Consider the following 24,755-nt stretch of genomic DNA (forward strand, 5'->3'; position numbering starts at 1 on the left):
CTTCCAGCCTAAATAAATGGTCGCCACTCCATTTGTTTGCCCAGATTTTCCCTTTGCCCTTGAAGAAAACCCCTCATCCTCCACCTTGACTAGCCTAGCCTGCCTGGAGACCCTCCGGAGCCCCCTTTACACCCGTCTTGCTCCCACACCAAGTGCTTAGTGGGCCCTGACTTGACCGGTCCTGAATGTGACGCGTGGTAGAGCTCCAAGCTCTGGTGTCAAAGCTGCTGTCAGCAGAGAGTCCCTGGAATTGAGCTGCTTCTCTTCTCCAGAAAGAACTTTCTGTGTAATGAAAATGATGGAGAAAATGAAATCGTCTGTGTCCATCGTTTCTGCTCCTCTGCTTTTAACTCTACTAATAGGTATGTGTAGGAAACACCTGGTTTTAGTGTCTGAGGATCTGGGTTGATCGTCTTAATTAAATCACTGAAGTAAACTTCATGAACCTTAATATCCTCATCTCTGTGATGGAGATAATACTAAAAACCTGATTGTTTTCAGTATTGTATTTAGAATTCAGGAGAAAGCATTTTTCTAAAATATAGAATTCTATTCAGATAGCAGTACTGAAAATTGTAGGTGGGAATCCAGTGAAATGAAAATAAATTGGTTAACCCAATAACCCGCATCTCCAGGATCTCAGAGAATGAGGCATCAAAGGCTGACATGTAACTAGCAGCAGTGGGCGCTGGGATAATAGCAAGATGTAGGAGGACAGATATTTTCCATGTTCTTCTTGAGTGGGGTTATCCTGTGACACATTGGTACCAAAAGCATTTGACCCCGTGGAGAGCGTTTTAGTTGAAGGCAGGGCAGGAGCTCGCCCTCACTCGGAGCTGGATGATCTGGGAAGGACAAGTTGGATGCACTGTGGCTCTCTGCCAAGCTGTGGTGGAAAGAGCCAAATCCACGCTTTCTTCCTGATTAATCTGGAGGCTGTGGCGCTGTGTTTTCGTCACACTCTTCTGGGACACTCAAGATTTGTAACATGCCTGGGGTGGTGGGAGTCGACTGTAATCATCTAGGCAGCAATGATTTTGAAAGATAGGAAGCACTCTGTAAACGGCTTTGAATGATCATTGAAGAACTTTTTTCTTTAAAGGGCTCTGTTGAGGTGGGCTTTGTATGCATGAATCCTAATCTCAACAGTTAAAAGTCTTTTAAGTTGTGAGGATTTATTCATTTAAGGGCACATAAGTGACCAGGGTAGAATGCAGCTTGGGTTTGGGCAGGTTCCACACATAGGCAAGAGTTCTGAGCGCAAAGTTAAGATTTCGTTGTGCGCCGTATTGACTCTAAGATGGCGCTCTTAGGAAGTTTTTAAAACCAAAAGATCTTAGGTCCATTGGATCTGTAGCTGTGAGGTGTTTTCGTGGCAGAACACTTATTTTAGATGATTATTGCTGCAAAAAAGATTTCTCCCTTAGCAGATTGGAGGATACCAAATAGGTAAAAAATGAGTCCGTTCTGTTAAAACAAAGAGCCAGACTCAGGGGATGTCAGTTTCCATTTATCTCTCAGAATCGGAGTTTTCCTTTTTATTTTATTTTTTTTCTCGTTTCCTCCGTTGCTTCACTGTACCTGGGGAGATTGCCAGATCCCTTCTTGTTACTGTCTCTCTAAGCACTGAGAAAAAAAATTATATTTTTTTGTTCTTTATAGTTTATAAGACACTTGTCGGTTTAGTTCTGGTCACCAACAATTTATTGAGCACCTACTATATATTAGGCTTTGGCATTTTCATGCATATTTAATTTCATCCTCACTGCAAGGCGGATAGATAATTCTAGAGAAGGAAAGAATGTTCCGTCTCAGTGGGTCTGAGACCTGTCTCATGCACCTTCCCTGGCCAGGGCTGCTAGAGAAAACACATAGTTAAGAGTCATCCTAGCGGGGCACATTCATTCAGATATTTCCTCTTTCAGGCTATTTGCCCAGTGTTTAGGGTGGGAGATTTGAACTGTTCTAAGGAAAGAGCAAGAAAGTTTAGCTGCAGGACCTGTGGAGCAGTTCTGCTTTCTGGCTCAGGTCCTGGAACGGAAGAGCCTCTCTGGGTTTCCCTGAACACCTGGAATTGATTTGGGCTTCGCTCTGACTTCGAAACATTTGCTGAGGTGGAGGATGGTGAAGGGGGTAGGAAAGAAATAAATCCAGTGATTAAAAATAGCTTTTGCATGTCAGGTGCCTGAACGAATTTGGGAACATGCCTGCAATCCCTTTTGTCTGGCAGGTCTGAACTCTAGCGCTGCCGAATTACAACTGCTTTCATTTGTTTTTCCTGCTCCCCTACCTTGTAATGGTCAAGGGCTCATTGGAACCATGTGTGAGCCTGGTGAGTCACCAAATCCTCAGGACTTCAGTGGGAATAATGTGTTAAAACTCCTTTTGGGGGATGGGGTCGGGGGTGGATAAAGGGAAGAAAGGAGAGGACTGAAGTCACTTCCTACAGATGTTCAGTGTGCTCAGCCCCATCTGCAGGATTCTTTCCCAGGCCTGGCTGCAGGGCCCGAGGCCGGCTTCCTGGGGCAGTTTGAAGCATGCTTTGCCTCTCAGAAGATCATCTCTTTTGTCCCGGGGTAGCTTCCCTCTGCAAAGACGCATCTACCTCTGAATTGGCACGTTGTACCCAAGCAGTGTGTGTTCCCCAGTGGCAGTGTGCATTGGTAGCAGAACCGAGTTGCTGTGGTTGGAGACTGGCTTGTATTTTTGGTCAGTCAGGTCACTGGAGGGTAAATTGGGGATTTTCTGTGCAGCTACTTTCTCCCCTCTTTGGGGGTGGGTTTTTTTATTGGCTGATGACTTTGAGAGGGCTGGGTATTAAGAGAAGGGCAAAGCCCAGTTGTGTGTTTCCCCAACTGATAGGAGTCTATTTTGGGGCTCATGGTGTCCCATTATTTGGGACAATGATGGACTCTTTGATTGGCCCAGTGAGGGCACTGAGCCATTTCTTGCTTAGTTCTTGATGGAGCCCGGAGTCCTGCTTGTCCCTCATTGCTTTGTCACATCATTAGGTTAATGAAAGCGGAGCCGTAGGACTGAGGATGGACACTTATTTTCCTTCTTTGCATTAACCTCAGCCAGAAGCTTTTGGATTATATTAGCTCCCTCAACTGGAAGTCCTGTCTGCCATGTGTCTAGGGCCTAGAACAAGATTTGGAATTAGATGTGTAGGAGAAAGAGGATCCTAGTAGGTTTCTTCATTCCTAGCTTCAATCCACCCTTCCATGAGTAACAGGGCAATAGAGACTATTTTAGAGACCAGTCCTCTCCTTTCTAAGCTATTCTCACATTCTTCTAAGCTATTAGTATCTTCATTGGGTAAGTCCTCTAAAAAGACCAACTTTCCAGGGACAATCAACTCTGGAGTCAGAGTTACCAGTCACCTGCCACAGCCCTTTCTCTATTTTCTGTTAATCTGAAAGAGTAAAGGCACCTTCTCTCCTACACTGAGACTTGTAGGCAGTTTGGCAACCGCCTTTTGGGTTCTTGCCAGAATCCCAGTCTTTTCTTGCACATTCCTAGTTCTAGTTGCAAGTTCCTGAGGACGCGCACAGTTAGGAAGACGTCTCCCTGCAGCCTTCTGCTTGTAGGACATGGGCATCAAAGGGTCTGCGTTACCACCCTGACTTGAAATCATCTCTCTCTGATCCAACTTCACTTTCCACGTCATGATAGTGTTGCTTTAATAGAAGTTCTCTGGTTCAGGGGGCCAACAAATGAAATGTAGACTTAGATTTAAGCACCGTGGAAAGTAATCTGAAGCCTTATTCTCTTTCTCCATGAGTTTATCTGTCTCATAAGCTTTCGTATTGTGATCCTCCCTTTTCTCAAAAATATCCCTATGACAATAAATTATTAGTGGGTGAAATGACATGTTGTCTGGGATTCTTTACTGTTCTTCAGGGTGTAGGGAGGAGATGAAAAAAATACTAGTGTTGATGAATTTTGAATCATTACATTATTCTCTTTACTTTGATATATATTTGAAATTGCCACGATGAAAAATTTAAAACGTTATGAGGGATATAGGCATTACCTATTAACAGACATCTTTTTAGCAATGGATTGGTTAAGTGTGACTGTACTTACCCAGTGGGATTATATAAGTGGCAAAGCTGGGATAAGAACCCGTCACACCCAGCGCATGTCCCACCAAGGCATTTTCCCTTGTCTTCAAAATCCTGCCTTTCCATTTGCAACCGTTATTTCTTTTCCTCGCATGAAACAGAAGGTTTCTTCTTGGTTTCCTTTCACTTTAAAAACATATTTCAGTAAGACTTTATATAACTAATTAACCTTATGTTATGTGCATAGTTTGCCCATTGGGGTGACTCAAGGGTGAACACAGACAGGGAAGGAAGCCAGGTTGTCATTTAACTTGTGTCACTTTGTATGAAAGGAAGGAAGCCTCACTACCCCTAGTCCCAAGAAAAGAAAAGACCGTAGTTGATTCTATAAATGGCTTTTAATTATGTCTTTATAGGGCTAACCATATGAAATTCTGGATTTCTTTGATCCCGGAGTGGTTTTGTTTACGTTTTTAATATTTCTTCAAACGTATCTAATTTTTCAAATAAGAAATAAAAGTCCTATTTTCTCTTTTATTGCTGTAAACATTTTAGTTTTTTTGGACCTCTGATCAATTCCTATTTGCAGCAGCAGTGGAGTAAAGTAGAAGGACCTTGAATTTGAGTTGAAAGATTGGATTCCAGCCCTGGCTGGGTCCTCCCGTCCTGCGATTTTAGGCCAAACTCTTGACTTTAGGCCGCTCTCTTGAAGTCTCAGTACCCTCATCTGTAAAATGGAGATCTTGTAATACCTTCCCAGGCCCCTCAGAAGTTTCATGTCATGAGGATATTGTGGCATAGTATCTTGGTAGACTGTAAAGTGGTTTTCAGATGGAAGGCATATTATTTATCCTTGGTGTTTTTTTCATGCTGCCATTGATTGGGACAATACCCAACACATGGTAATCTGTTAGGATTTGGCCAGTCTAGTGTTTGAATAAGACTGAAATGTGCACGGTGGATGTCTGGTCCTTGGCTATATCCCTCATTGCTTCACCCTTGGACCTCCAATCTTTCCTGTCATTTATTTGAAAATAGTGAGAGGAGAAACATCTCGGGTCAAGAAGGCCAGCCATACACTTCGAACTTCTCCCAGAGCAAACATCACTGCAGGTTTAGATTCTATGGAACACTGTTGATATGAGCCATTCAGTTTCAAAATACTTTTAAAAAATGGTATGAAAAGTCACATGAAACGTCCCTGATGGTTTCTTGGACATTGAACAGCCCTCAATTTTGTGTTACATATAAGTGAATTGAAACCCTTATTCTACATTTGACTTAAAATATCCATGGAGTGTGTAAGCTTTTGTTCAGGGTCCGGCAGCAGTGAAAAATGAGCAGATGTTTCCCTCCATTCAGAATGCCTCAGTCTCATTATACGCCTATTGATTCAAGGAAAGCTACCTGCTCATTTCCGTCTCGATACTGTGCAGTCTTGGTAAGACAGAGTTAGGGACTGTTATTTATTCACTAGCCTCAGTACAACTCTCAGAAACTCAAGGTGGTTCTTGTAAATTTTTTAACTCAGATTTAGGGTCCTGAGGAATAATAATTGGGTATAAATTTTAATATACTTGTAATATATTTATGTTTTCAATGTCTAGTGCACTGTGTTTAGAGTCTCCACGGTATAGGTGTAGTATGTATCCAGGCCCGGTTTTCAGCATTTTGAGACATGAGTTATTTGAATAAAGATATTGCAATTACAATGATTAACACAAAGACAGTTTTAGTACTTGTCTGCAAAATACAATTAGTTAATTTCTACAGAGGCATCGATTAATTTCTAGATGCTGTTCCTAAAATTAGAAATATTTGGTACCTAATACAAAAATATTATAATAGGTAATGAGATGAAGTATGCTAATAATAACAAAAATTCTGTCTTGGGCTAAACCACCTCAGATTCTACACCTGGGAAATGATTTTATTATTGTTGGTGATCAGTATAATTAACACAACTGCCATAAACTAGCAACATAGAGGGAATTTTTGCATTCATATTTTACATGATAAGGATTTAGTATTCTATGTTAATAACTACTTTTGAATGGGATTATTCATCATCATTTAAATGCAAGGCCATTGCTACTGAAAAACACAATGTGGCTAATTATTCACTCGTATAGGAGGTTTGATTATTTTTTTAAACCAAAATTTTGCAGTTTATAAACATGGTACATAAAGCTCTGACCTTCCTTTCTGAAACCTTTGGGTCCCAGGGCAATGATAAACCTCCTGAATGTCAAATGCTCATTGCCAAATACAGATTGCCCAAGTGTGTGGGGGTAGCTTCCACCAGCTGGGCTGTGAGCACTTTTTCAAGAGATCCAGCACTTTGAGTCCTCAGCCAGGGGCAGAGCCAATGGGCACTGTGCAGCTGCAGCTGACTGCTTGTGCACCAGGCTTTTGAAGATGGCATTGAGGTGGATAGGCAAAAGTAATTCCAGCTGCTTCCCTTGGAGAGAACAAGTGAGGACCTGGAAAGGCCTGCTCCCAGACAGGAAGCAGAAAACTTCATGGAGAGCTGTAAGCCCAGAGGTCTTGTCCAGATCACATGGTCAGAGTATGTGGAGTTATAGGAAGCAGACTCCAGGAAACCTCCGTTTCAGGCTTTTTGCTGTCATCCTTGGCCTTCACATCACCCTGGCATCAGACTGCCCAAGCTGTTCTGTTTAGAAGATGCCTTGGGCCTCCTAAGCCAATCTCGTCCTTCAGTTTCAGTTTGTAGCAGAACCTCTGCTTGTCCCTTGGCACTGGCCTTTGTTTTCCACATGTGTTGTCCTGGCCAGTTTCTGCCATCAGTAAAGTTCTTTTCATCGAGTCATAAATCTAACAGAGGGAACAAACACACAAAACAAAACCCACACAGTTTAAGTTCATAAATTTGTGTTGGATGGGAGTGAAGGGAAGGAAGGTTGATTCAAATTTGGAAAACATTTAATTCAGTAGATATTTGTTGATTAACTTCTGTGTTTTGCCCTGTGCTACGAGCTAAGGAGGTTGCAGTTGTCCCTTCTTTCAGAATTAATACTCTTGGGTTAAACAGTCTCTTTTTCCAAAGTAAAACTGACTTCTACTCTAGGGGAGACATTTCTGGACCTGCTGCTTAGCTGTTCTTGGGCGTGTAGAGTGGGGATGAAGGGGGGCATTGATGTCTTTCTTAGTGACTCATTTGATGATTACTCCATTGTTTGAAGGGCTGGATGTTACATAATCAACACTTTATCCCCTCCCCCAACTCTCCCTAACAATCTGGGATTTTCCATCATTTTGTCAACCTTCCTGGAGGCATGTTGATTTTTCCACTAGATTTTTTTGGGCATGTCCCAGGGCAACCCAAACTCTCCACTGTCTAGAACTTCAGATTCCTGCTCACTGGCAGGGCCTGGGAGAGCAGCTGCTGTGAACTCTGCGCTTCCAGCGTGGAGGCTGGACTCTAAGCCGTTTCCTGACAGCATCGCCCAAAGCAGACTGGAGAGAAAGTGCTGCCTGCCTTTATTTTTTATAATGTAATTTCCATTCATTTTGACTGTTCAGAAGCCATGTATTTCCTCCTTTTTTCAGAGGTCACCAACTGTCATCTCTTCCCTTACATGTTTCCATTTTATTCAGCCAATAACACATTATGCATGTCCGTGGAGTTTTTTGACTCGTTAGGGTTTAGAAGTGGCTGGTTGAGGAACTTCTATGGTAACCATGCCTGGACCTCAGCCATTTTGTAAGTCAGTTTCACATGATACCCTGAAGGTACAAGGTGAGGAAGTGGGCTTCTGGAGAGTACTGCAGTAAAGTGTATCACTGCCCGAAGGTCACGGGTTGACTAGTAGGAATGCTCAGGTCATTTCTTTGCCTATTAGCTTTTTGTGGGAAATTGTGCCTGAGGTGAATTCAGAGGATTTTAAACTTGAGCCATGTTTATATATCTTTTCTTGGAACATGGTCTGCTAGTATAAGCAGAATTGGACATAACAGAGATAAAGATATATGTGGATATAGCAAAGGGTGACACATTTGTGAATCTGTAGATTTTGATGCCTCATTCTTCTTTACTACCTACATAAGTCAAATTTTATAGATATTACCTCCTATATGTACTTCAAATTTGGTTACCTTCCTAATTAAAGCCACCATCATCTCTCACCTCAACTAATGCAATAACTTTTTGACAAGTCTACCCACATGCGCTCATAGTTACTTCCTAAACAGAACAGGTATGGTTATCTTTTTTCCCCCCATTTTTTTGGTTAAATAATTTTATTATGGTAAAATAAATATAAAAGTTACCATCAACCATTTTTAAGTTTACAGTTATGTGGCATTAAATACATTCATAATGTACAACTACCACCAGCATCCATCTCCAGAATGCTTTTCATCTTGTAAAACTGAAACTTTGTCCCCATTAAACAACTCTCCCTTCCTCTGGGCGCCGGCAACTATCATTCTACTTTCCGTGTCTATGAATTTGACTATTCTAACTTCCTCATATAGTTTGTCTTGTTGTGACTGGCTTATTTCATTTAGCATAACGTGAAGGTTCATTCATATTGTAGTATATGTCAGAATTTCCTTCTTTTTTAAGGCTGAGTAATATTGCATTGTATGTATATACTACACTTTTGCTTACCCATTCATCTGTTGATGGAAACTTAGGTTGCCTCTGTATTTTATATATTGTGAATAATGCTGCTATGAACATAAGCTTACAAATATCCTTTTGAGACCCTGCTTTTAACTCTTTGGGGTATATAGAGAACTCCTAAAACTCAATACCAACAACAAACCCAAACAACTCTGTTAAAATATGAGCAAAATACTTGAAGAGACATTCCTTCAAAGAAGATACGCAAATGTCCAATAAGAACATGGAAAGATGCTCAACATCATTAATTATTAGGGAAATACAAGTCAAAACTACAGTGTGATACCACTTTACATCCATTAGGTTGGCTACTATCCAAAATTGTCCCCCAACCCCCCAAAAACAGAAAGCAACAAGTGTTGGCAAGGATGTGAACCTTGTGCACTGTTGGTGGGAATGTGACATCATGCAAGCACTTTGAGGATAACAGTAGAGCAGTTCTTTGAAAAATAAAAAATCAAATTACCGTAGGTGATCTTAAAACAGAATGTAGTCATGTCATTTCTCTGCATAAAACTCTCAATGACTCTCTGTTCTACTTAAGTTAAAATGATGATTTCTTTAATATACTCCTTCTTTACATTTTCAACCTCATCTCAAACAACTGTTCTCCTGTCACTGCTCCAGCTGTATTGATCTTTTAGATACTAAAACAGGCCAAGTTTCCCCTCCTCCTGCCATTTCATGACCTTCATTTATGCCATTCCCTGTATCTAGGATTATGGTCCTCTCACTTTTGTGGTCATCACAATCACCTGGATTCTGTGTTAAAAACACAGATTTCTGGGATCCACATTCACCCCTGCCGCAGAAGTCCTGATTCAGGAGTGCTGGAGAGGGCCAGGGAATTTGCATTTCCAGCAATTTCCAGGTGATGCTGATGCAGCTGGCCTGAGGACCACAGTTTGAGAATCATTGGTGTAGAGTATTTTTCTTTTTAAAACTCTTATGCAACCTTTAGATCTCAAATCAAACATCTCTTTTCTAGGGGAAGCCTTCTCTGATTTCTCCTGACCAGTAGGAATTCCTGATATATGTTAACATTTTATCTTTTACTGCTCCTCTGAAGCCCTTATTGACATTTTTGAACATTTAATTGTGTAAATAGTTTTTAATGACTGTATCTCTTGCCAGAATCTGATCTTCAGCTCCACGAGGGTAGGAGTCATTTCTGTCTTGTTCACTGCTGTCTGTAATTCTTTGCACATAGCAAGTGGTAAATAATTATTTGTTGAATGAATTAATGTTGTTATTTCCTTTTCATAGGTAATTGGAAGTATGTCGTAACATTAATGCTCTCAGTAAATGTGAAGGTTGAATTAGTAGAGCTATGCAGAAAGAATAAACACATTTTATTTATCAGGGATGTAGGACATTCTAGGCAAGGGTCAGGTTTTTTTGCTTGTTTGTTTTTTTGTTACAGGGACTAGCACACTGTGGAAAGCCCCCCAAATTTTACCTGCCTTGGTGAGGATGTTAGTACAGTTATTTCCCAGCTTACCTTCTTCAGACCATTCATGCCCTATTATATTTTATGGCTGGCTAATTATCTAGTCATTTTTATATTGAGAGATAATGCATATAACATCATACTAGTTTTAGATGTACAACATAATGATTTGATATTTGTATACATTGCAGAATGACTCATTACTTATTTAGTTTTTATTATTCATATAATTTTTTTTCCTCACAGATATGGAATGTGCAGATGTCCCACTCTTAACTCCAAGCAGCAAGGAAATGATGTCTCAAGCATTGAAAGCTACTTTCAGCGGTTTTTCGAAAGAGCAGCAAAGACTGGGAATTCCAAAAGGTATGTTTTGTCCTCGGGAAAGAAAGGATAAGATCAGACTTTTAGGTAGGGTTAGTTTTCTCACCTGCAGTGTGAGATAGATGTAATCACTAACCACACTACAGTCAGCAGCGACAGGTCATTGTGGATGTCTGTTAGAACAACCACCGACACATGCTAATGCTTCTTCATTCCCCGGGATTGTCACTGCCATCTTGGTCTGAGGGCGGTGGTTCTCAAACCTGTTTGCACATTACATTCAGGATCTTCAAAAAATTCTCCAGCCCAGACCATGTCCCAGATCAGTTAAGTCACAATCGTTAGTAATATCAGTAACTTTGAAGCTCCTCAGGTGATTCCTAACTACACGCAACTTAGAAAAAACACAGCCTTCGAGTCATTCTGGGCTGCTATTGGATGAACTTAGTGAGCTCCATTTCTTGGAATTTACTGATTGCTTTTTTTTTTTCCCATGTACTTTGGTAAAATGTGTTTATTCTTGGGTGTTCTCATCTGAAAGGGTTTATTCAGGAATGTAAGGGGACTAGAGTTGTCAGAAAGGAGAAATGACCGGAGAACACTTAAGCCTTCACCAAGCAACATTTCCTGAATAGTTGAGAGGAGGAAGAACACTGTGCTATTGAGTAAGAGTAATGCTGTCTTTAAACCAGCCCAGAGAAGCTTCCAGCCCTGTCAGAACCAAGCCTTAGATGGATCCTATGAATGTTTCTATATACCTTTTCCCAAGTATACTAACTCTACCACAAACCTCCACCATCAGAAATGCCCAACATCCTTTTAGGATTACAAGGAAGGATAAAGTGAATTCTGACCAACATCTCATAAAGTCACCTGCTAGATTGAAGGGGGTAATCTTGAGAGCAGGTGTGATGTGGGCACCGCAGCCTGCCATCATCTGAGCTTTTTAAGTGTCGTGGCTAGTGCAGTTATGTTAAACCTCAGGCCATGCGTGAAGATCATGTAGTATTTCCTCTTCAGTGCTAGTCAGCAGAGAGCTGCTGATATGTATATACTTTTTTTAAAGTATAATACAGGCACCTAGTAATGTTGTTATTAATAAGTTCTATTTGACTGACTATTACTAATTGCTGTGATGATTATCAACCATAATTAGCTAAGATAAAAATAATTAAGAATAATGGTCTCAAGTAGATTATGAGAGTTAAGAGTAGGTAAGTGCAACTTCCATTTGTTCCTTATCCCAGGCTTTAAAAAAATGTCTAATGGAAATAAGGCAGTGAGAGAGGAGATTCATGAACTCTTTGTCCGAATGGAGGGTAGAGAATACGCATTTACTTTTTAGCTGATGATAGTGATCTCCTAGTTGGCAAGATAGAGAAGGTGGGGAGGTCAAATGTGGGTAAGAGGAAGGTGCTCCATGATGTGCTTCAGCTAAGTTGAGATCCTTCAGTGTCCTCCCTGAGGCTTGGGTAAAAGTTTAGAGCCTGACCTACCAGATCTTATTTTGATCTCTTCCCTTAGACCCCCGGCAGTGGACAGAAACCCATGTTCGGGATTGGGTGATGTGGGCTGTGAATGAGTTCAGCCTGAAGGGTGTGGACTTCCAGAAGTTCTGTATGAACGGAGCCTCTCTCTGTGCACTGGGGAAAGACTGCTTTCTCGAGCTGGCCCCAGACTTCGTTGGGGACATCTTGTGGGAACATCTCGAGATCCTGCAGAAAGGTAAATGTGTGGGCATAGAGAGAGGCAGGAGCTGTGTGGGTTAGCTCCACGAGTGAGTAAGGGAATGTACCCAATGATGGGACATCGATGCAATCATCTGTGGGTGTCCTTTCACAGCACATATAGTCTAATGAGACATACCAGTACAGTACCTGACATATAACAGGTGGTCAATAAAGGTTAGTTTCTTTTTTCTTTCATGTATTGGAGGTTCAGATTTTGATCTTTAGCAAGATTGTATTCCTGAAGCTTTTTGGTATGCAAAATTCTGATCCCAGTCCTTATCTTAGATTCATGTACTATTTTAATCAGCAGTGCCCACAGCTAGCTCCAAGATTGTTTTTTTTTTTTTTTTTCTGTCAATCTTAATGCATACTCTCTTAATCCATGGCAATGTGGTACCTGGCCATTCCTACCAGAAAGCTTAGTTTCTCAGAGCTTATTAATAAGACAGGCTTCTCAGCTCACTAGCTGGATTGGAATTGTAGTAGTGTGGTATACCTTTTTCATCTGGAGCAGAAACTGGGGTTATGTCAGGACGCTGTGTTGCAACCTTGTAATGACATGGCCTTCCCTACCAGCCTCTTCCAACCTTTTTGGACCAAGTGACTCATGTACCACAGTCCTGGCTGAGTATAGAAACAGCAGCAGGCGGCAAACTTGGGTGTTTTTGCGCTTATTTTTCTGAATTTCTTCTTAAAATAAATTGCAGTTACCAGCAGTCAGCAGTGCCCTCCAGCTGACTGTAAGCCTAGAAGCCCGTTGCCCTCTCTGACCCAGGCCCACCCTTTCTCTGTGGTCACTAGCTCCAACCCTTGGCGCAGACACTGGGGGCAGGGAGCAAAGCTCAGGATTAGCACTTTATTCCATATAATACCTTCCTTTGTTTAAGGATATTTTGCACTCTGCAGTGCTCAAGAGGGACCTAAATTAGATTTCTCTGGGCACAGAAGTGTTATCTTTCTTCCTTCTCTTCAGCTTCTGCTAAAAAATAAATAAATAAACACAGTCAGGAACTAGGTGACTCTTGCTGTGGCTGCCCAGGCCGAGGACCGCGGGGCAGCTGCACAGCCTTCCCCGAAACACTGACATGTCTTCCATGTAACTGCACAAACACCTACTCATACGTGTTGATCTGAGCAACCTGTTTACAGAGGGAAAAGATATGGCAGGCTCATAACAGGTCTGATGTGACTATTGGCTTATAAACACAGCAGTGGATCCTACCAGACCGTGCAACCCAAATATCTTCTGCTAATACACTGTTTCTCTCTATTTATCACCATGGAGTGCCCAGGGGTTCTGGAGTGTCTAAGCCTGCTTTTTAACATAGTCAGAATTAATATCTATAAAGCATCTTCTTATTTTCAGAGTGCTTTAAAATATATCTTCCCTTTGGATTCTCACAACAGCCCTGTGAGATAGAAGGGGCAAGTACTATGAGTGTCCCCATCTGTAAAGTGAGGACAGCCTAGATTATTGACTCATTTCCTAGGTCTTTTCAATTTCACTTTTTTCCCTATGTTCTTTGTATGATAATATGGACTCACGGGGGAGCTTCTGGTTCCCGATTCAGCTTTGGCTTACCTTTCTGCAAAGGAATAATTTAAGAGAACTTAGGAGCATGGGAAATAATTGAGTATCTTCGAGAACAAAGTCATGCCATCCCACCCATGTTCTTTTGAAAGAGGCAGTTGAGGATCATCTCTCTTCAGATCCTTGAAGAGCTGAGCGAGATGTTTGTATTGAGGCTACAGCTTTCGTTCTGTAATTAAACTAAAGCAACACAGCACGAGAAGAACATAGCTGCTTGGGGTGGAGTAGAAGGCCAAAGGTGCAGGGGGTGTTTCAATCTGATAAGCTCCTAAAGCAAAGTTTAATCATTTTATCTCAGCTGGGAACTGTTTTTCTGTGCAGGCATAAACTTGTTTTCCCAGCAGCCTCTGCTCCCAACAAGCTATCAGATACCTGAGGAAAAACCCAAACCAACATTCTCTCTTTGTCTGATTCTGACAGTGAAATGGAATCAGACTATTCCATACAATGGTCAGAGGCCAGACAATTTGATTCCAGGGCAACTGGAGGATCTACAGAGCTCACCTTAGTTCAGCGGCAGCCTTTCTAGTTACCTCCGTCTGCATTCCTTTCTCATTCCTGGGGAAGTTGGCACCTGCTAGCAGTTTGGTTATGTTGCTCTTCTCTGTTTTTGCATGAGCCCTATCTTATTTCACCAATAGTTACCTTACCAGTGTTCTGCTTCTTATCTGGTCCTGAACTTGAAATCTGAGGGCAATGGAAAAACCACATAACAAAAAACAGACATGTGTTGGAAAAAAATGGAGACTATAAAATCTACCTGCCTAAATATTATACTATATTTCTGAGAAGTTTTAGAGCTAATCAGTTTGAGCACTGGTAACTTCCCAAGATGTCCTCTAGGCTTTGGTGCTGATTATGGTCCACCCATGCATTAGGAGTGCAGAATGTCGCCCCAGTCCGTAGAGATTACTCACTGATGCTCTTTCCAAGATATTAAATCCCATTTTGCAGCTACTGAAATAGCAAACTTAGCCATGCTTTTGTGATCTCAGCTCTAGACAAGGCCCCAGTTAGAGTACACTCACAGACCAACGCAGTTAACGAACATGCAGATTTCTTAGAAGAGGGACTGAGATCATTGTGGTCCTTGCGTCCAAGACCGTTTTAGGCCAAGCATTACTTGCATGTTGACCTCTCTGTTTCATTCCCTACCCTGTCTGTTGCAGAGGATGTGAAACCATATCAAGTTAATGGAGTCAACCCTACCTACCCAGAATCCCGTTATACCTCGGATTACTTCATTAGTAAGTTCACCTTCCACTGTTGTTTTCTCATCTTGCTCATCACTGTAATGAGGACTTTGGAAAGGATCCCTGTCCCGGTTGAGCTCAGGCTCCATCATGGTAATTCTAAGGAAAACAATAGTTTCTTAAATGTAGACTATTTGTTATTTATTTTATTTTTCCCACAAAGCACAACGCTTCAACCTATTTACATATTTTACTAACCTGCAAGCTCCTACTTACTAGAATCTCTGTCTGATATCATCAGCATAAAAGTCACAGAGAAACTACATCCTGCTCCATAAACTTTGAGCTTGTGTGATCCTGTGTGCTGTTGAGGCCATAGAAGTTTGGGTTTGAGATCTGGTCGTGTCCCCCGTTCTGTTCCTTTTTCTATTGGATATGACAGCATTTCCTCTGAAATGCTTCCTGAAGAAGTGCCATGTGGCTTCAAATTCTACTTTGGAATATCAAGCCTTCTCTCTTCGAGTATGTGACACCTAACCGTACTGGAGAGGTGGCCAGAGGAAGAGTGTTAGTATAGAGCACTTCTTATCTGATGGTCTTGCTTCCAAAGGGACTTTAAAGCAGGTTTGTTTTTGTTTTATCTTTTCACTCTATTATGGTTTTCATTCTAACAACAACAGTGATATTAACTACTATGTAGCGAGAGTTTATTGTTTGCCAGAAATGTTGGTAGGCATTTTACATATATATTCTCATTTGATTTTCATCACAACACTCTGAGGAGGATTGTAATCGTACCTATTTTAGAAATGAGGAAATTAAGTCAGAAAAGGAGGTATCTTGTCAAGGGCCGTAGCTGTTAAGTAGTGGAGCAAGGTTAAAAACCCAGGCCCTTCTCACTTAAAATATTTTCCTTTTACTCTCAGGTAGTCAGCTTGTTTCACATCGTGGGGCCATCGTAAATAGTGAAGAACTGATTATTTTAGGTACACATCTCTCCTTTCTTCAATTGCACACACTCTCTGTTTCTAGGCTATGGTATCGAGCATGCTCAGTGTGTTCCTCCCTCGGAGTTCTCGGAGCCTAGCTTCATCACAGAGTCCTACCAGACGCTCCATCCCATCAGCTCAGAGGAGCTCCTCTCCCTCAAGTATGAGAACGACTACCCCTCAGTTATTCTTCGGGACCCTCTGCAGACAGACACCTTGCAGACTGACTACTTTGCCATCAAACAAGAAGTTGTGACACCAGACAACATGTGCATGGGGAGGACCAGTCGTGGTAGGTCAGATTTCTTCTCTAGAAACTCTTGGGTTTCCAGGAATTATTTAACTGTGAGCTTTTCAGGTCCCATTTTTGTCCCTCACTGTTGGCCCTGTATATTCCTGAGTTTCAGCCTTTTCACCTTAGAATGTGTAGACATTAAAAACTTTCCATCAGGAAGTTTTAGTCAAGTTCATCAAGATGACAGACCATGAGTCCATGGTGGAATTGAAATTCAGCAGGTTGACCAATCAAATTTTGTACTTGGGTAAAATATTTTACCAAATAAAAACTCTAGTTGAATGTGGTGGTTTTATTAAGGTATGCTTAATTTTTTTGAGAGGATTTTGCTTAAGGGGGACACAATCTAATAAAAATGATTCAGATGACCTGGAGAGCTCTTAGTTTCACACGTGCCCTGATGTTCCCCAGGCCATTTTTGGGTCAGACTGGAGATCTTCCTGCCTGGTATCTTAATGACATCTGTTGCTCAGCCCAGGCTCTCAAGCCTCCTGTGACTTCTTTGGTTTAGGAAGATACAAGAATGGTTAACCAACGGTTTATTTGGAACCAGTCATCAACAGTGTGGTGAAAGTGTGTATTTAGTGAGAGGACCTAGGAAAGAGGTAGCCAGTGGCTTCTAAAAGAAGGTACTCTTGTTGACATGACTATTATGACAATGATAAAATATTCACTAACAGTGAAGTAAATGTTTCAAAATAGAGCTGGTTGACTTTGTAAATCAACAAAGGTCAAATATACCCAAGTTTTAAGATCAGGACATAAACACCCAGAGGGGCAGCCCACATACTAAAGTATGTAGATAGATAGTTTTGCTTCTGAGAGAAGTGCATTCCATCATAAGGAGGGATTTGTGTATCCAGGAAGCACTAGCTGATTTCTATAAAGTCGAAAAAGATGACTGTTGCGGTAGATAAATGGGAAAGAATTACAAACAGGAAGGGGAACAGGAGAAAGCCCATCCAGGGGCTCAGAGGGCTTTGCTCACGGAAGTCAGGCTTGGCCGGCCTCCTAGTGATTTCTGCTTGGTGATCACCCTGTTACTTACTCTGAGGCTCTTGGGGGAGAGCCCAAAGGCATCTTTACTTTGAAGAGTCACCCATTAGCATCATGGGCCGTATACCTTATCATCTTCTTTGAGTGTTCACTCTTCCTCCCACAAGGCCTCTGGACAACCAGCGTGCCCTGCATAGGGAAAGTCCCTAGCAAAATCATAACCTGTAATCTTTCTGCTTCTTGCCCCAGGGTGTTTGTGTTGCAGACTGAAGGGGATGGGTGGGATCAGTTTGCCTTCCCCTTTCTGATTCTTTTTTATTTATTTTTGGATGTGTGTCTATTTACATACACAAGTGTGTATGTGTATCTTTTTTTCTCAGGCGAGGCAGAGCATTAGAACAACTTTCTTTCTCATGGGGCTTTCTGATCATCTGTGTGATGAGGCTGAGCCTGAGGGTTTGGGCCTCAGCCATGTTGTAACTTGGGGTAGATCTGCTGTCACATGTTTTTAAATTGCATCTGGCTTTGCATTTGTATAATTGTCACTTCTCCTTCTCCTTCTCTTCGTTCTTGGCCTTAGTTCTCACCACCTCTTCAACCCCAAATTAATAACTGTGGAGCGGATAGTGACCCGTACAAAGGGACATGAGTTATTTCTCTCTGGGCTCATTCTTCCACTCTCACATCAAGCTTCAGACCACACAAACTTGAGGGGCAGACTGTCCTGTCACAACTGCTTTTTGCATGTTAGAAGTGCTACAAACAGGACATATCTTAAGGGCCGATTGACTCTGACGTGGTATGATTGGTCTAGAATGAAAGCATTACTGTTAGCTGATTAATATCAATAATAATAATAGTGTTCATGTACTTCATTATAGCGCACAGAGTGCTCCTCTGTCCCACCTACTTGGACTCTGAGAACTGCTTAGTGCTCGTCTGTTCAAGCGGTTGCTGGGGGGCTTCCCCATCTGCTATTTGAGTGCTCTGAGGTCTGCTTGGTGGAGTCAGATAGCTTTAGAAGGACCTTGCTGAGACACTTCCCAGGAAAGCTGGCCAGGGGACAGCTTAGTGGGCACGTGCTTCCCTGCATGAGCACAGTAGCACAACTGAATGTCTAATCCAGTTGGATTTGACCCATTTTTGGAGAAAATGCCCGTAAACGAAGGTTCCCAGCTCCAGGATTGTGAAATAGGGGTAAAACGAAAGCAGCTTACTGCTGTACTGCTGTAGACCACAGCTCCCAACGGAGTTGCATTTGGCTCATGTTTGAGAAGCTGCCAGAGGGTGGTTATGCCCAGGTTAGTGCCCTTGCTCTTTGGGATGCCTTGGAAGCACAATAGTCTGCTCGTGGAAATTCCATTTTCTGTGCCCTCCAAATATAAAAGTGGCTGATGGAGATAGAATCATTTCAGAGAGACTTTAGTGTAAATATTGCCTAAATATCATTGACTTGGTGGGGTGTTCTTCATGAAAACATAAATTCTCTTTCTTAGGCTTTTGGTGTGTTTGTCCCACAGAGAAATTGAATGACCATCAATATGGGTAGCTGGTGTGAGTGAATACCTTTGAAGTAGCTGCCAAAAATGTCTTGTTGTGTTAAAAAGTGGCTATTGCATTCTGGCTGTTTTCTGGAGTCTTGTAATGTGAATTTCTGGAAGGGACAATTCCTTCACTTTTTAAATAATAATGAAGAGTTGCGAATGTGACAGTGAACTGGGTAGGCAGGGCTGATAACTCTGTGAAGCTCTTCAGTTTGCCTTCTGGACATTACCCTTCTTTGAATGGACTTTTGGACAAAGGACTAAGAAGCAGCAGATAAATAACTAACTACCTTTCTGTTATAAGCAGTATTGGAGGAATAAGGGGTTCAGGAAATCTACAACAGTAGATTATACAAAAATTACATATTTAACTAAATACCTTTTATCTGAGATTTTAAAAAATTGGAGAGCAACATGTCTCCCTAATTATTATATATTTACTTTTGGTTTGGATACCAATATTAAATATTTGAATTTCATTGTTTTAAACAATCTCTAGCCACTATTAAGAAAGGGGAGAATATACCAAAACCACACTAGTATCTGGTAGTATTGGCCAATCTTATTCTGGGATTTAAATCTTATAGTAGATCAGCTACCCCTGAACAGTTGAGAGTTGATTTATAGATATTTCTACATACAGGTTTGTCACATCCTTTGCCTCATGACTTGTGCTGAGTTGAGGTGGCCATTTAGTCCCCCAGGATTTAGTTTAGGTTACCTAAAAAGTATCCGAAAGTAAAGCATAGAAAATATTCCCATGAGCCTTTTTTAGCTCTTAGATGTATTGTCCTCCAAAATTTTTGTTTGTTAGCCTCCTTTTTAATGGCGCATTTGCCAATGGAATTTCTCTTGGAGCTATTATGCAATGATGGCAGCTGTTTATAACCTGGTTTGGGAAATTAATGAACTTGCATGATCTTGTGGTCAGTTAAGAATGCCTTAAGCAACTCAAAGAGTAAAGGATTTCTGACATTGCTATAGACTTTAACTCTTTCATCAACTCCTTTGTTTTATATTGCCCACACTTCCTCAATGAAGTATAAATTTCAAGAACAAAATTGTACTTGGAAAGAATAATCAGTATTGATTTCTGTTTAGAAGAGTGATTTTTTTTTTTTTTTAATCTCCCGGAAAAAAACATCTCATAACTTCTTTCTCTATTTGAGGTGGTACATGTATTTCATTTTAAAATAGTATTTGGAAAAAAAATGCTGAAAAATAACACTTTAGCTCCAAGGTCAAGGAAGGTCAGTCTGCTCTTAGTCTAATGGAATTTTTTTTTCTTATGACCAAAATATTTTGCCAAATTGGGCCTTTTGAAATCATCTCATTGGGTTAAGTCGGAGTAGGGAATTGAGCCTGACACCGCTCTGATTTCTTCATCTATTCATTAGGTCTAATACATCAGCTAGAAATCCCACAATAACATGTCTGAGTCTTAGTTTTTAGGTTTCTGCCTCTAGGGTTCTTGAGGTCCCAGGCATTGCCATGTCCCTCTGACAGGTATGAGCAGCATTTGACTCTGAATTTCTGCCCCAGGAGCCATAGAACAAGACAGCACCGTTCAGTGGGCTCCCAGATTGAGGGCCACACAGACCCTCTTCCCCAGAGGAAAACCATGAGCTTTCATTCCCACTGGCCTCTCCCTTCTTCCATCTCTCCTGTGGATCTGATGAGCAACCTGTCCTCACTAAGAGGGTTTTTACAGTTGTCTTTTCCCAACCCCTCCTCCCCTGCCCTCTTCCCACCTCCCCCTTTACCTCTAGGTAAACTCGGGGGCCAGGACTCTTTTGAGAGCATAGAGAGCTACGATAGTTGTGACCGCCTCACCCAGTCCTGGAGCAGCCAGTCATCTTTCAACAGCCTGCAGCGCGTTCCCTCCTATGACAGCTTCGACTCCGAGGACTATCCAGCCGCCCTGCCCAACCACAAGCCCAAGGGCACCTTCAAGGACTATGTGCGTGACCGTGCTGACCTCAACAAGGACAAGCCTGTCATTCCTAGGCTACACAGGTAGGCGTCTGCCCCTACCTCTGTAGCCTCTGTGTATGTTGCTGTGGGTGGGCTCAGTGGAAGGCACTGTGTGCACATTCCCAGAGACTGAGGTCTGACTCTTTCTTTTTGTGAATCAAGAGAAGCAGACTCTAAGAGGTCTGCTCAGTCTCTCAAGCCCCTCCATTTGTGAATAGCCATTGATTGTTGGAAGCAAATAGTATCATTCTGTCCCAAGGGATTATTTCCAAAAGTGGTAGGAAAAGCTTAGATTTTAGACTTTTCCCATATTTTGGGGAAGGGAACTACATTCACTTGGTGTTTCTGGAAACTCTGCCTAGTGGCTGAGCATCAAGGGACTTTTTCTCGCCTGCTCTTGGGAGGTCTTTTTAAACACAAAACCAGCAGTAGCATCTCTCGAAACATCACTGAGTGGCCTACACTCTGGACTCTTCTGTAGTGGAGTATTCATTAGGCTGGCTGTTCAGATGGTAAAGTGTCCTTAGTCATCCTCAGATCCCATCAGATTCTGGTCTGTGTAGGAAACCTTTTTCCTCACTTAGCTTTATTATTGATTTTCTTCCAGGAGTAAAAGTTATAGTAGTAGTGAATGAAGAAATGTATGCTGAGAGCTCGAGCTTTGAGTGAGAGTCTGGTAATAGAGCATAACAATTCGTGTCCAAATAAACTTTAATGCATATGCTGCCTACCCCTGGAAATGTTTGCAGAGTATATCTGAGTCATATCCAGGGAGCATTATCGTGTTAATTATCAGATCCTTTCTGAAAGACTGTAGCGTTTTGTAACAAGTAGAAATTGTGTTGTGAGTAGAGCTTATTTTAAGCTTTGCTTTCTCATCTTTGGTCTAGGCCTTGATGCTATTGTAATTTTCTCCATTCTGGACAGGTCTCCATGTGGGGACCCTTTGTGTGAATGAAGATAAACAGCAAAATCTATGGAGGTATCTGTCTTATCTGAAGAGTGTGCTACATCTTTGTTCTTGTGTCAGGGAAGTCTCAGATTTTTACTAGGAAAACCAGCCAACCTTTGAGAACAACTCAAATGCTTAAAAAATTACTCCTTTTTCGAAGACAGGAGCGGAGTGTGCCTTTTATGTTGCAGTCCACGTGGCTGCTAGTACAAGTCCAGAGCATGCGTAGGTGCTCGGGAATTATGTCCGTGTTTTGAGGTAGCGACAAGGTCTGTATACAGAGCCATGGGCCAGAAAGGAGGAACTTTAAGGTCCCCCGCTCTGTTCATTCTACCATATCTTCCTTGGTCTCTGCTTGAATGTCATTAGTATGTGGGAACTTGCTACTTTTGAAGGGACTGCTTTCCCATCTCTGTAGTGCAGACTATTAGAAAGTTCTCCTGTTTCCATAATGACATCTGGAATGAAGAAAAGTAAATTAAGCACTCTTTCAAGATGTACAGGAGTGCTGACTCCTGTAGTTATAAGCATAGCTGCAGGTATTTTAAGAACTAGACTCCAGTTGGATACACTGATGGAGAGGAGAAGTGCTGCTTAATTGGGAATAGGAAGGAAAGGCCGAGGTGGCTGTAAGATGACTGTAGGCTCCGGAGGTGGCAGATACCTCTAGCTGGGTGTGCTTGCTTCTGTTCGTGGGGTGCAGGGAACACTATGCTCTGTCACTTGCCCAAGCGTAAAGGCCAAGGCCAAGTACAACTTCAACCCGAACTTCCAGTACCAAATCTTCAACTTTGTTTCCCCTTATTAAAGGTATTTCTTCATTCTCTCTGGCATATCACCACTATAACTACCATTCACATCCACGACCATAATTCTTTTCCCATGATCGTTTTTATCATTCTCTCTTATTTCATATGTATCTTGAAAATTTTGCTAGTTAGGGCAGTTTTGTGAATGATGAGATTAAATAAACTGACTTGAAATCCTAAAGTTTGGATTATGGCCAAAGAAAGTCTTATGATTTAGGTCAGCCTTCATGGGATGAGATTCTCGTAATGATCCATGGTGACGCTGCAAAGGTTTCTAGGAATGGTGAAAGCTTGATTTCCACCTCAAATGAAACTGTTCTAAAAGTGTTGCATGCCTTAGTAATTTGATTTTCTATATGGGAGAAGCCTACAGAGCTAATAGTCTACAAAAGTGACTTAAAGGATTTTGTCTAAGATGATTTTAGTAACTCGATGAGAATTATCTGAGAGTCGGAAGATCTTTCCAAGTGTCTCAGTTTCAACGAGAGAAGAAAAAGGATGAATTGTAAATTCTAAGGACTAGGAATGAGTGTCAAGTACAAATTAGGGACATGAATGGCCATCAACATAGCCAACACCAAAAGCCACCTGTGGGGCTTCTCTGGCAATCCAAGTTCAGAGACAGATAAAAGCATCAAAAGTTCTTTTCAGTATATATATATGTGTGTGTGTATATAAGTTTATATATATATAATGTCCTGGAGGTCTGAGTTATGTTTGCCTCTTTATTTGGATACACTGTTTTTAATAGGTACTCCTTCCTGCCTGCCTGCCTGCCTTCCTTCCTTCCTTCCTTCCTTCCTTCCTTCCTTCCTTCCGTCTCCCTCCCTCCCTCCCTCTCTGTCTGGGAATAAAATATTAGTGAGTAGAAGAAAATGAGGGTGACTATTAATTACAGGTCTCAAAGACTAAAATAGTCATTTGAATTAAAACATTTTTAAGAATCTACCATTCCGTTAGTGGATTTAACTTTTACTACTCTCTCACATGGTGGTGAGAACAATAGCCCAGAAAACAGAAGTCCTCAGTGCTCCCTCCCAACTCTAACATACTGTGTGATTTTAGGCAAATTTACCTTGTACCCTTTTCTACTTTTAGTGAAGTAGAAGTGTTCATCCTTATCTTGGTGGTAGGAGATCCGTGAAAATTGAACTAAATCAATTAAACAAATGAGCGCTAGACGTTGTGCTAGACATAGGAGAAAAAAGAGCTCAGTAACCAATCAGTTATTTCAACAAATGTTTCCAAGCACATGTCGAGTGCAGATAAGTGCTGGTTGCTTTTCAGGGTTCACTGTCTTGTCAAATTCAATATATTGTAATTGTCTTGAGACTTGAATTGGATTTTCTTACTGCTGTGGTCTGAATGAAGGTCAGGATTTGTTAGGCATGTTGGAGGTAGCACAGATTTCGATGGCTTTTTCCTCTGCTTAATGCCTGGTGAACATCTGCTCACACTGCAAATTGTTCTACGTGGTGGTTCCTTGCTCTTGTACCCTCATTGTGGCCTCTTCTCATTTTATACCCATTCAGCCCCTTCCGCTGCCCGAGGAGCAGGCAGTGACTGGAATTCCTACAATCGGGTCACTGTCCTTATGCAGACATGAACTAAACAGGAATTAAAATTTTGAAGAATGCTTTGGAAAGTGGAAGTTATTGTATAAGTGTTGACAAAGTTTTTTATTGCTCGTAAAAGTTACACCTATTTTCTGTCTCAAGTTCTGCCCCCGCCTTTTCTGTTTGTTCTCTAAAAATTTGATTGTTGCAGAGTATGCGTGGCCACATGGTAGGAGCACTTGTACCCTTCTATCACTAATTCTTGGCCTGAACGGAAGGGTGTATGTATAGATTCTCTGAGCTGGTAACAGAATCCGTTTTCCTGCTATTACAGTAGATGCCTAGGTCTTCATCCATGTCACCTTCAAAGGAGTGCATTTTACTTCTTTGTATGATGTCTTAGTTACTGCACTGTAAGTGTGGAAATCAGTTAGAAACTGAATTTTCACATTCTCTTGCACAGTTACATTCTTCCTCCAAAGATAAGAAAATTGCATCAACCTTCACTGGGCTCCCATGGCAACTTGTTAAATTAGGTCAAGATGTGGGGGCAGATAACATGGCTTGAAAGCCTGCCTGTTAGCTGAGTTAAGAATACATCAAATGCAATATTGGCTTCCGCCAAAATGTACCTTCT

The 24,755-nt window shown here is 41.5% G+C and overlaps 1 protein-coding gene across 1 annotated transcript in view; it reads left to right on the forward strand.

The window, feature by feature from the left end:
• The window catches only part of ETS1 (ETS proto-oncogene 1, transcription factor), a 61,761-nt gene that overhangs the window by 21,762 nt on the left and 15,244 nt on the right, over positions 1–24,755 (forward strand). The window contains exons 2-5 of the mRNA XM_025049201.1: positions 10,412–10,531; positions 12,014–12,214; positions 14,980–15,057; positions 16,036–16,284. Coding sequence (XP_024904969.1) covers positions 10,412–10,531; positions 12,014–12,214; positions 14,980–15,057; positions 16,036–16,284 — 648 coding nt within the window. The remainder of the gene's footprint in view (positions 1–10,411; positions 10,532–12,013; positions 12,215–14,979; positions 15,058–16,035; positions 16,285–24,755) is intronic.

This window comes from Pteropus alecto, unplaced genomic scaffold (assembly GCF_000325575.1).
Source record: "Pteropus alecto unplaced genomic scaffold, ASM32557v1 scaffold135, whole genome shotgun sequence".
NCBI lineage: Eukaryota > Metazoa > Chordata > Mammalia > Chiroptera > Pteropodidae > Pteropus > Pteropus alecto.